We start from the raw sequence: 13,739 nt of genomic DNA, 5'->3' as shown, positions 1-13,739 counted from the left end.
TTTTCTTTAAAGTTTTTAAAAGTGATAACTAATGTTCCTGTGTATTGTGTTCCAAATTTATCTCAAAACTTTGTGTGAAGTATATTCCTTCAAAAAGGAAAAAAAATTGCCATTGACATTTTCTCTTGTATATATTTAATATATGTTGAATAGTATTCTCAAGAACATATGTACACATATGTAAATATAAGTATACCAGCAAGGAAGAGGGTTTTGAAGATATAAATACATAGCAGGGATTGGGAAGAATATGATTCTATCCTAGAAGGGGAACTACACTTAATCAGATATCAGGCACAACTTAACCTCATCAAAATAAATTTCAACTGCAAACTCTGGATGATAAATTTTCCATGCTTTTGGTTTATGGGGATTATCCAATTCATTTCTTGACAGATAAAGCCTAGAATAGAAAAAACACACATATTTTAGGGCTTATAGAAAAGCCATTTAAGGCACCCTTTTTAAGGCTTTAAAAAAAGATTTGCTGGCCAAGATTAGTCTCTGCCCACTTTTCTCTTAGTTTTTTTATGAGCCAATGCTCCCACTTTCTCTACTGAGATGCAAAATATCTTAATATTCACTAACAAACACATAGTAACAATATGTCACTGATTCTTTTAACATTGCCTTTTATGGAATGAATAAAAGACATCTGGGTTTAATAAAATAAATGTTTATGTGACAGAAATCAGCCAGAGAAGAATAGGTGTGTATTAAAACCAGAAATAAAATACTGAGTTTCTTTTCAATGATTAAGTTGGCATTTTAGCTGATAACAATCTCATAACTAATAAAAACAGCTTTACCAAGTAGTATGGACACTTCAATGTTGAAGAAATCTTTAGAAACATGTAAAAATGAGGAGGAAAGTGTCTGACTGTGGTTGTCTCTCTAATATGAACATGGTCTTTTAAAAGGAAAAAAAAAGTGTCCTTATTTAGCAATTACCACTTCGTAGGCGTCCCACCTAATGAAGTTCCACCCAGATATCTATTTGAGAGATTTTGCCTCTGTTGTGAGTTAAAGTTTATTATTTGTATACATCCAGGGAAGGAAACTGGTTAAAAAATTTTCAATCTAAAATTCACTCTATCCAAATCCATTAAATGTGTGTACATTATAAGTATGTAGATTAGATGCTCAATTTCCTGTTGCCTTACTGGACTCAAGTGTGAGTAGATACAGTTCATATTTGAAGAATAGGCTAGGTTTATGTAATGAGAACTATCAATTCATGCCAAATACAATCACAACTGCTTCAAAACTCATCTGCATGAGTTTTTTAACATTATTTTTTCTTTTGTGTTGGGTGGTATTGTGATAGCAATAATCTTAAATTTGTTTCAGCACCATGAAACAAATATTTAAAGTGGAGAATTTCTAGACTCAGGAATGAGTTTCCAGAAGTTTCTTTGGAATAATAATCTTCAAATCAATTAATATTTACCTTTTTAAAAGTGGTTCCCAATTTAGTTATTAGAAATCACGTTTAAATGTGAGACTATTAATGATTTTTAAAAAATTATAAGGTAAAATTTATTTAGAAAGTTACAGTAATAGTAGAAGGGCCCTTGGAGCTTAGAAGGAAAAGGGAGAAGATACTCGCTTTGAGGGACAAAAAAGGGAGAAGAGGCTAGGTTGTGTTCTGGAAAAGAGAGAGAGCACACACTATGAATGATTTTTTTTAGCTGTCTTCACAGACACTATGTCTTATGACTTCTGTCCTAGAAAAAAAGTGTGCCAATTACCTTTTAAAGTAGCTGTAGCTGCCCCTCCCCTAATCCCCACCCCCACCCCCCCGCCACCGCCAGGTGACACCTTACTTTTGCACAGAATTTGGTGGTGGTCAGTCATCAATAAATGAACATATACTGGGGATCTGTCCTATTTAAGGTACTGAGCAAACTCAAACTGCTGGATTTATTACCACATTCAAGATCTGATTATAATATGTTTTAACTTATAACACAGTCCTATGGCATGGCCTTGAGGATAATGCAAATCTCAAGAATAACCATATTCTTATAAGAACCAGATTAAATGAGTATGTGAATGAAGAATGGTGACTTGAGGATTTTTTTGGTTTCTGTAAACCAAGTTTATGGCAATCAGCAAAAGACTTGCTATTACACCGTACACAAACATTGAAGATAAGGCTATTTCTACTGGGTTATATAATAAACCATACCTGTTATTTTCTATAAAGGATGTGTGGAACCAAAAGTAAAAGGGGCAGTTGTCATAGTATTTAGGAAGATCCTAAAAATACATGGATTTAAAAAAGAAAGTTATTCTTCATAATAAAAGTGATACCAAAAACTAATCACCCAACAGGGATTACAATTCCTTCCTTTATTCATTTATATATTTATCAAACAATCGCAGCCATTAAATGTGCAGCATTTATACTCTACTACATGACACCGAGGACACAAGGGAGGAGGCTTTCAGGGATCACTGTTTCTATCAAAATTTTCAAGGAAATGTATCTTTTCTTTTTTTAAAATGTTTTTATTGATTTCAGAGAGGAAGGAAGAGGGAGAGATAGAAACATCAATGATGAGAGAATCATTGAAGGGCTGCCTCCTTCACATCCTCCACTGGAGACTGAGCCCGCAACCTGGGAATTGAACCATGACCTTCTGGTTCATAGGTTGGCACTCAACCACTGAGCCACACAGGCCAGGCATGTATCTTTTCTATGATGGACATTTATGCATTTTATCTGGTTTAGACAGTGCTAAGCAGAATCTATTAAGGACCTATGCCTAGTTATGCACAAATATATCATCCATTCCTACAAGGAGCCGCTATTATATAATTAACTATCATTATTAATGATGATAGAAATACCTAAATTTTTTGAAAGTGCTTTTACTTCATGGCCCTTGAAAATCATAAAGGCCAGATAGTATTAGCATCCTCTGGGCCAGTGCTCTTCACCAGTCTTTCAGCTTAGAGGTCAATGATTGAGAGAGAATTCAGACTGGCTCCATTATTCAAGGGGTAACCATCCAATATGGGAACTATCCAGGTCACTTGCTTTAACACATTTACCATTTCAATACTTACTAGTAGTAGATTCTCCCCTAACAGGGAGAAAGCAGGGGCTAAAGGAGGTCACAGGAAATATGTTTTAAATCAATGGACACAACCCTGGCTGGTGTGGCGGGTGGTTAGAGTATCTGCCAGAGCACTGAAGGGTTGCAGGTTCGATTCCCAATCAAGGGCATGTACCTGGGTTGCAGGTTCAATTCCCATTCCCAGTTGGGGTGTATGTCGGAGGCAACCATGTGTCTCTCTCACATTGACATTTCTCCCCCCATCCTTGCTCCCTCCCTCTGTCCTACTTCCCTTCCACTCTCTCTAAAAGAAAAAAAAATCAATGGAAAAAATATCCTCAGCTGAGGATTAACCAAAAAAACTTGTTAATTGATGGAGATAGTTTCTTATTGGAAGCTTTGGTTGGTTTTACAGGAAAATTAATTGAAACTATTGAGATTAGAAATGTGTTATATACAGAGTAATGCCCAGACATACATTTTATGACTGGTCAATATAAATTATACACTCATGGCACAGTAATGACAGCAGAATTCTTATTTTTCATAAAGTAAATATTGGATTTTTTATAAAGTAAACATTGTATTAAAATACTATTTATAATGTATTATATAACAATTCAGAAGAAAGTAAAATCTTCATTTTCAAGTATTTAAAAAATTATGGGGAGCAATGTGTTTTAAATGTATAAAATATAAAACAAAAATTTGACAATTCTATGCAGTAAAACATATCTTTGTCTTTTTTTACATCTTAGTTTTTGTGTTACTTATGTGAAAATTAATACATACATATTGTATAGAAATTAGAAAAACAAATGAGCAAAATTTTAAAATTACATATGTTCTTTAAAAAAAGTGTTATGGATCTGACTTGTTTTTTTCTTCCTTCCTGGTTAGGAGTTGACATTTATCATCTCCCTTGTTGAGATATGTAGCAATGGAAATCTGAAGCCAGAATTATTCAAAAAACCAAACAAGAATAACAGCATAGGTTGTTTCTTGATTACTCACTGAAGAAGACAGAAATTGCACTTTTACATCATCATACAGAATTGGACAGTTGCATAGATGAATTATTACTCTGTCCCTTTCAATATCATGAACTACCTGTGAATGAACACATGGAATTCAAATAATGAGATAGCTGATAATGAGATAGAAAGTATAACAGGGAAGTTCATGTTTACTTATTGAGGCTTCCTATATTTACCAAGTACTCTTGGTCTCATAGCCCTATCACTACATGTATAAATAAATGTTAATCATTGTTTCTATAAAGTTGCAATACTTGTTTACCTTTTTAAAAAGCCAATATGTTTGAGGGTTATGATGGGGCACTGTTGAAAAGCAAAGTATTCAATTTTCTATTAAAGTTTCACCAACTAAACATTAATATTGACTGTGTGTCACCTGATTTTCATATGTTGGGAATACACTAAGAAGCTCAATTTTAAAGCTGGCATTCACATTCAAAAAGCAAAGAATAACTGTCATGCTTTGTTAAAAATGTTATTTGCCTATGGGATCATGGGCCTTGTCCAATAGCAGACTGCTAGATGAAGTTACCAAAGATAGGCCAAGTCTCTGGAATGAACAACTTTGAAGCTATAGTAAGTATTTCTTTGTTATTGATTCACCCTTGTGTAATAGTGCCACCCACAATGAGAAAGGTCTATGCTAGGCTTTAGAAAAATACAAAAGAAGGTGCAGACTCAGTTGAAAATTCAGGGAGCTATACACATAAGGAATGATAGTAGAATGGCATTATAATTATGTGTTGAGCTGTATGATGAAGACTGAGTGTGCTGTTGCATGCTTGGGGAGGTTAACAGGAGGTATAGGATGAGAAAGCTTCTTTGAAGAGGCAGAACTTGAGTTGGGAATGGAAGGATTTACGTAAATGTAGAGGAGATATGAAAAGAGAACCCAGTAGGGATGGGGGTTGGTGGGGGAAGGGGAAGGAGGAGAAAAGACCTGCAGAAACATGAAATAGAAATTAGAGTTGTGTTCCAAGGACCAGAAGGGTCCCAGGCTACTTGAATCTGCAGGCCAAATTACTAATGGAAATGATCTCAAATATCATAGGGTTGTATCTTGAGAGTTCAAGAGCCAGGAAAATAAGAAAGAAGTTATTAAAGAGTATGTGGGGCAATTCCTATGTGACACAGTGGCCTGATCATTATTACACACTAGAGGCCTGGTGCACGAAATTCATGCATGCGGGGGGTGGGGGGGTCGGGGTGTCCCTCAACCTGACCTGCACTCTCTCCAATCTGGGACCCCTTGGGGGATGTCCGACTGCCAGTTTAGGCCCAATTCTGCAGGGACATCCCTCTCACAATTGGGGACTGCTGGCTCCTAACCGCTCGTCTGCCTGCCTGCCTGATCACCCCCAACTGCTCCCCTGCCAACCTGATTGATGCCTAACTGCTCCCCTGTCGGCCTGATCGCCCCCAACTTCCCTCCCCTGCTGGCCTGTTCACCCCCAACTGCTCTCCCCTGCTGGCCTGATTGCCCACAACTGCCCTCTCCTGCCGGCCACCTTGTGGCGGCCATCTTGTGATGACGTCACATGAAGGCATCATACGACGCCACCTAGGCTTTTATTATGTAGGATAACATTTACTTAGTAATTTATAGTTTATAAAGGAGTTTCACATATATTAACCAATTCAATCCTCACAATACTTGAAACGTAATCTTTATTTTACAGATAAGAATATTGAGATATTAACTGTCTTTGACTATTGGCACACAGTGTGTCTTCTGCTCTACCTACAACTTTTCACAATGAGAGCAGTATTTCAGGATGCATATTGTAGGACTCTATGTATGCACTGTATAAGGAGGGGGAAAAAAGGTAAAGGGATGACTATAGAATCTAGGCATGAGCAAATGAGGTCCTGGACTAGGTAGTGGCAATAGGAACAGAAAGAAAAAGAGATTTCGACGGTATAATCAGCAGGATTTAGGGGGCCAAGAGAAAGAGAGGATCAAAGATAATACCAAATTTGAAGGCCTGAGTGAGAGAATGCTAGTGCCATTTTCAGAAGCAGAAGAAAAACTCATTTGATAAATATATTTTTTCGTTTTTATTGAATTTATTGGGATGACACTGGTTAAACAATTATATATGTTCCAGGTGCACAACTCTGCAATACATTATCATATACTATTGTGTGTTCACCACCCCAAGTCAAGTCTTTGTCCATCACCATTTATCCTCCCTATAATCTCCTCCACCTGCCCCCACTTTTCCTCCCCCAGGCAATCACCACACTGTTGTCTGTGTCCATGAGTTTTTCTCTCTCTTTTTTCCTTTTTTTCTCAATCCCACCACCCCTCCCCCTGACAGGTGTCAGCCTGCTCTCTATCCATGAGTGTGTCTCTACTTTGCTTATTAGTTCAGTTTGTTCATTAGATTCCACATACGAGTGAAATCATATGGTACTTGCCTTTTTCTCATTGGCTTATTCCACTTAGCATAATAATCTCTAGGATCATCCATGCTGTCCCCAAAAGACAAGAATTCCTTCTTTTTTACCGCCAAGTAACATTTCATTGTTTAAATGTACCACAGCTGAGAAACCAAGATGGCGACATAGGTAAACACGGGAAATTGCTGCCTCGCACAACCACTTCAAAAATACAACTAAAAGACAAAACGGACATCATCCAGAACCACAGGAAGGCTGGCTGAGTGGAAATTCTACAACTAGAAGGAAAAAGAAAAGCACACTGAAACTCAGAGGAGGTGCGGAAGTAAAGTGCAGAAGTACAGAGGCGCACATGGAAAGGGCTGGCAACTGAGGACACAGTTGTCTTTTTCAATCGGGAGGGAGACACAAGCCCCAGACTGCTCTGAACTCCAGTTCCAGTTGAGTCTCTGGGGACCCAGACTCATATGGGGAGAAACTGGACTGTCTGGCATCAGTCAGAACTTGAGGGCGGCTTTCTCTCAGAGGTGCTTGCAGCAATTACCTGGACACTGAGACGCGAGGCCTCTTAGGGTAGGACTGAGGATCAGCCATAGCTGTTTGCTCCACCCTGTTGATTCCCTGAGACCCCGCCGCACCCAAGCTGTGCCCAGAGGCTTTTGCATATGAAAGGCCTGGCCCTTTGCAAGCTGAAAATTACCTAACAAACTGCAGCTGGGTCAGAGAGACCCAGAACATCCAAAAGAAGGCTCAAGGCCCCACAGAAGCTTGCATTGCTTCACAGCTGGGCCTCATCTGGGCACCTCCAAACCCCAAAGAAGAGGAATCTGCAAATCTCTCCATAGCTCCTGCTGGGTAGCCTCAGGCAGAGGCTAAATTAGCACCTCCTTAGAGATCCAAGAGCCAGTGTACCCAGTGGTCAGAGTGGGACCATCCAGATTACAACTCCTCAGATCCATAAGGGACACACTCAGGGGGCAGACTCAGTGAGCACCAAAGCCCCACTGAAGCAAGTCTTGCCCCAGAAGGGTGTCTCCAGCACAGAAGTTCTCCCACTGTAAACACAGCTGATTCTCACAGCCAATTGGCCTGGAGGTCAATTCCTCCCAGTGATACCTACAACAATCAAGGCTTAACTACAACAAGACTGTGCACTCATCCCACAAAGGGGTGCACCAAGAGTGTCCACCTCAGGTAATTGGGGAGGCTGAGCCACTGGGCCCTATAGGACACCTAGCACACAAAGCCACTCTATCAACACAGGGAAGCAGCCAAAATGTGGAGACAAAGAAACAGGTCACAAATGACAGAAATGGAGGAAAGCAAACTACTGGATATAGAGTTCAAAACCACACTTCTAAGGTTTTTCAAGAACTTTCTAGAAACCGCCGATAAATTTAGTGAGAACCCTCAAGAAATCTAGTGAGACCCTGGAGGTTATGAAAAAGGACCAACTAGAAATTAAGCATACACTGACTGAAATAAAGAATATTATACAGAGTTCCAACAGCAGACTAGAGGATCGCAAGAATCAAGTTAAAGATTTGAAATACAAAGAAGCAAAAAACACCCAACTGGAAAAGCAAAAAGAAAAAAGAATCCAAAAATATGAAGATAGTGTAAGGAGCCTCTGGGACAACTTCAAGCATACCAACATCTGAATTATGGGGGTGCCAGAAGAAGAGAGAGAGCAAGATATTGAAAACCTATTTGAAGAAATAATGACAGAAAACTTCCCCTACCTGGTGAAAGAAATAGACTTACAAGTCCAGGAAGTGCAGAGAACCCCAAACAAAAGGAATCCAAAGAGGACCACACCAAGACACATCATAATTAAAATGCCAAGAGCAAAAGACAAAGAGAGAATCTCAAAAGCAGCAAGAGAAAAACAGTCAGTTACCTAAAAGGGAGTACCCATACGACTGTCAGCTGATTTCTCAACAGAAACTATGCAGGCCAGAAGGGAGTGGCAAGAAATATTCAAAGTGATGAATAGCAAGAACCTACAACCAAGATTACTTTACCCAGCAAAGCTATCATTCAGAATTGAAAGTCAGATAAAGAGCTTCACAGATAAGAAAAAGCTAAAGGAGTTCATCACCACCAAACCAGTATTATATGAAATGCTGAAAGGTATCCTTTAAGAAGAGGAAGAAGAAGAAAAAGGTAAAGATACAAATTATGAACAACAAATACACATCTATCAACAAGTGAATCTAAAAATCAAGTGAATAAATAATCTGATGAGCAGAGTAAACTGGTGAATATAATAAAATCAGGGGCATAGAAAGGGAGTGGACTGACTATTCTCAGGGTGGAAAGGGGTGTGGGGGTGCAGGAAGAGACTGGACAAAAATCGTACACCTATGGATGAGGACAGTGGGGATGTGGGTAAGGGCAGAGGGTGGGGTGGGAACCGGGTGGATGGGAGCTATGGGGGGAAAAAAAGGAACAACTGTAATAATCTGAACAATAAAGATTTAATTAAACAAATAAATGTACCACAGCTTTTTAATCCACTCATCTATTGATGGGCACTTGGGCTGTTTCCAGATCTTATCTAGTAAATAATGCTGCAGTAAACATAGGGGCGTGTATATTATTTTGAATTATTAATGTTTTGGGTTTCTTTGGATAAATTTCCAGAAGTGGAATTGCTGGTTCATAAGGCACTTCCACTTTTAATTATTTGAGGAACCTACATACTGCTTTCCACAGTGGCTGCACCAGTCTGCATCCCCACCAACAGTGCACAAGGGGTCCCTTTTCTCCACATCCTTGCCAACACTTGTTGTTTGTGAATTTATTGATGATAGCCATTCTGGCATATATGAGGTGATATGTCATTGTGGTTTTAATTTGCATTTCTCTGATGATTAGTGACATTGATCACTTTTTCATATGTCTATTGGCCATCTGTAAGTCCTCTTTAGAGAAGTGTCTATTCAGGTCCGTTGTCCATTTTTAAATTTAATTGTTTTTTTTTGTGTGTGTTGAGTTTTATAAGTTCTTTATAAAATTGTGGATAGTAACCCCTTATTAGATGTATCAGCAAATATGTTCTCCCATTCATTCAGTAAGTTGTCTTTTCATTTTGTTGATGGTTTCCTTTGCTGTGCAAACACTTTTTAGTTTGTTGTAGTCCAATTTGTTTATTTTTTTCTTTTGTTTCCCTTGCCTGAGGAAATATGATGTGTTTGAATTATAGGAGCAGAGACTGTCCATGTTGTAACTCCTACATCTACCACACAGTGGATGCTGTGTTGCGTGAATGAGAGAAAAAAATGTATAGTTTAAAGCAGAAAAATGGATGAGCGGAATCAAGAATAGAGTATGTACAGAGGTTAGAACAGAAAGCCAAAGATCAGGCCTGGGTTAGTGCCCTCTGTCAGGGGAGGGGCAAAAAGAACGGAAAGAAATGGTGTTGGAGAGGTAAGAGGGGAACTAGAGACAAGCCTGAGAATTTTCAAAGTTTGTATTTCTTAGACCCATGAAGGAAGCTTTCTTGTTGTTTCAGAAAAGGTCTGTAGTCTTAGATATTTTTTCAATATTTAGGAAAATATAGATCTGACCTGCCACCTGGGAAAAGCTACTAAATGTGATGACATCAAAAAAGCAGTGAAGCAAGCATCAGAGGGCCCTCTCAAGGGCATCCTGGGTGATACTGAGGACCTGGTTGTCACCTGTGACTTTAACAGTGACAACCACTCCTTCACCTTTTATTTTTGCTGGAGCTGGCATTGCCCTCAATGTTCACTTTGTCAAGCTCATTCCCTCTTTTGACGATGAATTTGGCTACAGCATTAGAGTGGTGAGCCTTATGGTCCACATGACCTCCCTAGTAAGAGCCCCTGGACCAGGAGCCCCAGCGAGAGAAAGAGAGGCCCTCACTGCTGGGGAGTCCTTGCCCCCAACCAGTCCCCCAACACATTGAGAACCTCCTCACCTCCATAGTTTCCATCCCAGACTTCCTGAAGAATGGGAGGGCTTAGGGAACTCCACCTTGTCATGCGCCATCAATCAAGTTCACTGTACTCACCAAAAATAAAAACTGACTACCAGGTCCCATTGCTTTGGGTCTTTTGCAATGTCATTTTTTTTTCTCATAGTGCAGTCCCACGAGACGTCTGAGTTAGAATCACCTGAGACATTGCTAAATCTAGATTCCCGGGTCTCATTCCAAATTTCCTCAATCATACTTTGGTGTACAACCTAGAAATCTGCTTCTTTATAAGCTCAGAGGTGATTGATATGCATACTAAAATTTCAGAGTCAGCGCCATATAATAAAAATGACCAAGAAAAAAAGGTCTGGCTAAAAATGACTAGAGATAGAACAGGTACATGAATTTAAAACTCTGATAGATTCATGGTAACATGCTTGGCATTGTGCAAATATGAAAACCAAGGCAACACTCTGAGCTGAAAATATATTCTGGAACATGCTCTGAAAAATCTATTTTGAACAGTGAGTTTAATTTAGCTCTGACTGCATTCAAACCCAGGGGCACCAAGTTGCATAGGAATCAAAAAGCATCATGGCCTCTCCTTGTGGCGAGCAAGGGCTGTGGGAGGTCAACATACTGATCTAACATTGCGATGTAAAGCAGTGCTTTTCCAGTTCACATACTTTCTCTTACCCTACAGTTTTTGGAAGCAGAACAGAAAAAGGCAATCTTTTGACGCATTATTATTTTCACTTTTAGATCATCACCGTTGCCTTTTCCAACACCTGAATGAAAATAAAAAGTTAGAGTAAAGATCAAAAAGTCTCAACAATTAACATTATAAATTAAAAAGAGAGGAAATCCCAGGTAACAATATCCTGTATAATAAAAGAGAAATATGTAAATTGACCATCCCTCTGCTGATCTCACTAGCCAATCAGGGGTGAGTATGCAAATTAACCCAACAAAGATGGCAGGTTAATTTGCATCCACAGGTGCCAGGCAGAGAGCAGAGCAGGAGAACCAGCAGCTTGGGGGGACATGGCTCCCTTGGTCGCTCCCCCAAGCCACCGGGCGGAGAGCAGAGCGGGAGAGCCGGCAGAGAGTGGAGCAGCTTGGGGAACTTGGCTCCCCAAGCCACCAGACAGAGAGCAGAGAGGGAGAGCTGGTGGCTTAGAGGAATTGGCATAGTGGGAGGCCATGGGATGGAGACAGAGCAGGAAGGGAAAACCAAGAGCGTGGGGAGCACCAGGAATGCTGGGAATTGTAGTTCTGGTGGCAGATGGATCTCCTAGATACTAGAGCAGCTGTGGGCAAACTACGGCCTGTGGGCCGGATCCGGCCAGTTTGAAATGAATAAAACTAAAAAAAAAAAAGACCGTACCCTTTTATGTAATGATGTTTACTTTGAATTTATATTAGTTCACACAAACACTCCATCCATGCTTTTGTTCCGGCCCTCCGGTCTAGTTTAAGAACCCATTGTGGCCTCGAGTCAAAAAGTTTGCCCACCCCTGTACTAGAGCAAAGTGAGCCTGGAGCAAGTTACTGTTGCGGTGGGGGATGGAGGGAAAGCAAAGGTGAGAGACATAAGTAAAATCAGAGTGTCTAGGAAAAATTAAAGAGAAGCTATCCTAAAACTTCCAGGAAATCTCCACCAATGAAGCAAAGAAAAAAAAATGCCTTTATTATTCTGTGAGCAACAAACCAAACTGGGTTGGGGTCTCAGACAATTCACTCATATGATTGCAAAGACAGAAAAAAACTCCTGGATTGGAGAGGGCTCCCCTGAGGGCTCCCAGATTGGAGAGGGTGCAGGTCGGCCTGAGGGACCCAACCCCAGTTCACGAATCTTCATGTACCGGGCCTCTAGTATCAATATAAAATAACTTGGGTGCATGAATTTTGTCTCTGAAAGACAAGGCTTCAAGCCAATTCTGTCTCCTAAAGCAGACTTTATAAGTCTGGAGAAGAGACATAGTTCGGCTTCTGAGATTTGTCTTTCTAGAAAAAAAGAAATTAGGGAAAGTGACTTGTAACTTTTCTTGCTAATGTGTTTCTTTCTTCAGAATTCAAATCATGATGTTTCTTAGTAACAGTCTAAATTCCTCTTTCTTTAGTTCCTAGGGAGCAGTTTCTGGGAAAATATAGGATACACAAAATATAGGATTCCAGTGGTGTTAAGTGTACATTTATAAACAAATGGTTTCTTGATCCTTTTTTCAATTCAAATGATCCACTTTCTTTAGCATTTCCTCAAAGGGCTAGTTTTTCAAGCTTCCAATCAAGTTTTATTGCTTTCGCTCAACCCTGCACATTTTACTTAAATATGCACAGAACTAAAGGTACAGAAGTGAAACAAATATTCTAATAAAGTCATATCTCGATCATTCTTGACTATTCGCCTTATATTATGTTTGCTTTGTTTTCATTTCATTTTGTTCTAACACCATATCATTAACTTGTCATTAGGATCATAGTTTCTCTGCCTCAGTTCCCTCAGTACCATCCTAGCTGCAGAGCTTCTTTCTAAGGATGCCTACCAAAAACCAGTGAAATACAAATTTAAACTAAGTCAAATATCACATGATAAGAAAAGGGCATTGATTTAAAAGTTTGAATTACAACACATTTAGAATTTTTTAAATAATTACATGATTTAAAAATTAAAGGTAAAAAGACATGAAGTGAAAAGTCTCTCACCCATTCCACACCTAGTTAATTCTCCACCCCCAAATAGATAACCACTATCTTGTTTTATGCTTCTATAATTAAGTATAAAAATATATCCTCCCACACATTTTACCAATACAGACACACACAAATATGAACACATTTATTTTCTTTTTTGTTTTACAGAAATTGTTGCATATGATAGAATTGTCCTGTATCTTCCGTTTTTGAAATACATGTCAAAAATTATTTAACTCATTCATTAATAAGGAAATATTCATTAATAAGTATGATGTTATAGCTAGTTCAAAATACTGCACATTTATAGCAGATAAGGAAGGAATAAATGAATCTACAAATAGACACTAAATGGGTCAATAATCAATTGCATTACACCAGGCACAATTAATTTGCATTTCTATTTCTTTTTTTTAAAATATATTTTATTGATTTTTTACAGAGAGGAAGGGAGAGAGATAGTTAGAAACATCAATGAGAGAGAGAAACATCGATCAGCTGCCTCCTGCACACCTCCTACTGGGGATGTGCCCACAACCCAGGTACATGCCCTTGACCGGAATCGAACCTGGGACCCTTCAGTCCGCAGGCTGACAC

At 39.2% G+C, this 13,739-nt stretch overlaps 1 protein-coding gene across 1 annotated transcript in view; it reads right to left on the bottom strand.

The window, feature by feature from the left end:
• Nucleotides 1–279: 279 nt before the first annotated feature.
• The window catches only part of LOC139006242 (phosphatidylinositol 3,4,5-trisphosphate 3-phosphatase TPTE2-like), an 85,183-nt gene continuing 71,723 nt past the window's right edge, over nt 280–13,739 (bottom strand). Inside the window, exons 12-15 of the mRNA XM_070408732.1 lie at nt 11,145–11,236; nt 4,080–4,175; nt 2,192–2,262; nt 280–403 (exon numbers count right to left, since the gene is read on the bottom strand). Of these exons, the coding sequence (XP_070264833.1) occupies nt 280–403; nt 2,192–2,262; nt 4,080–4,175; nt 11,145–11,236 (383 nt within the window). The remainder of the gene's footprint in view (nt 404–2,191; nt 2,263–4,079; nt 4,176–11,144; nt 11,237–13,739) is intronic.

The sequence above is a fragment of the Myotis yumanensis genome, unplaced genomic scaffold, assembly GCF_028538775.1.
Source record: "Myotis yumanensis isolate MYYU_CA2020_CCGP unplaced genomic scaffold, mMyoYum1.0.hap1 SCAF_3, whole genome shotgun sequence".
Taxonomy (NCBI): domain Eukaryota; kingdom Metazoa; phylum Chordata; class Mammalia; order Chiroptera; family Vespertilionidae; genus Myotis; species Myotis yumanensis.
This window is presented reverse-complemented; position numbering and strand designations above follow the sequence as displayed.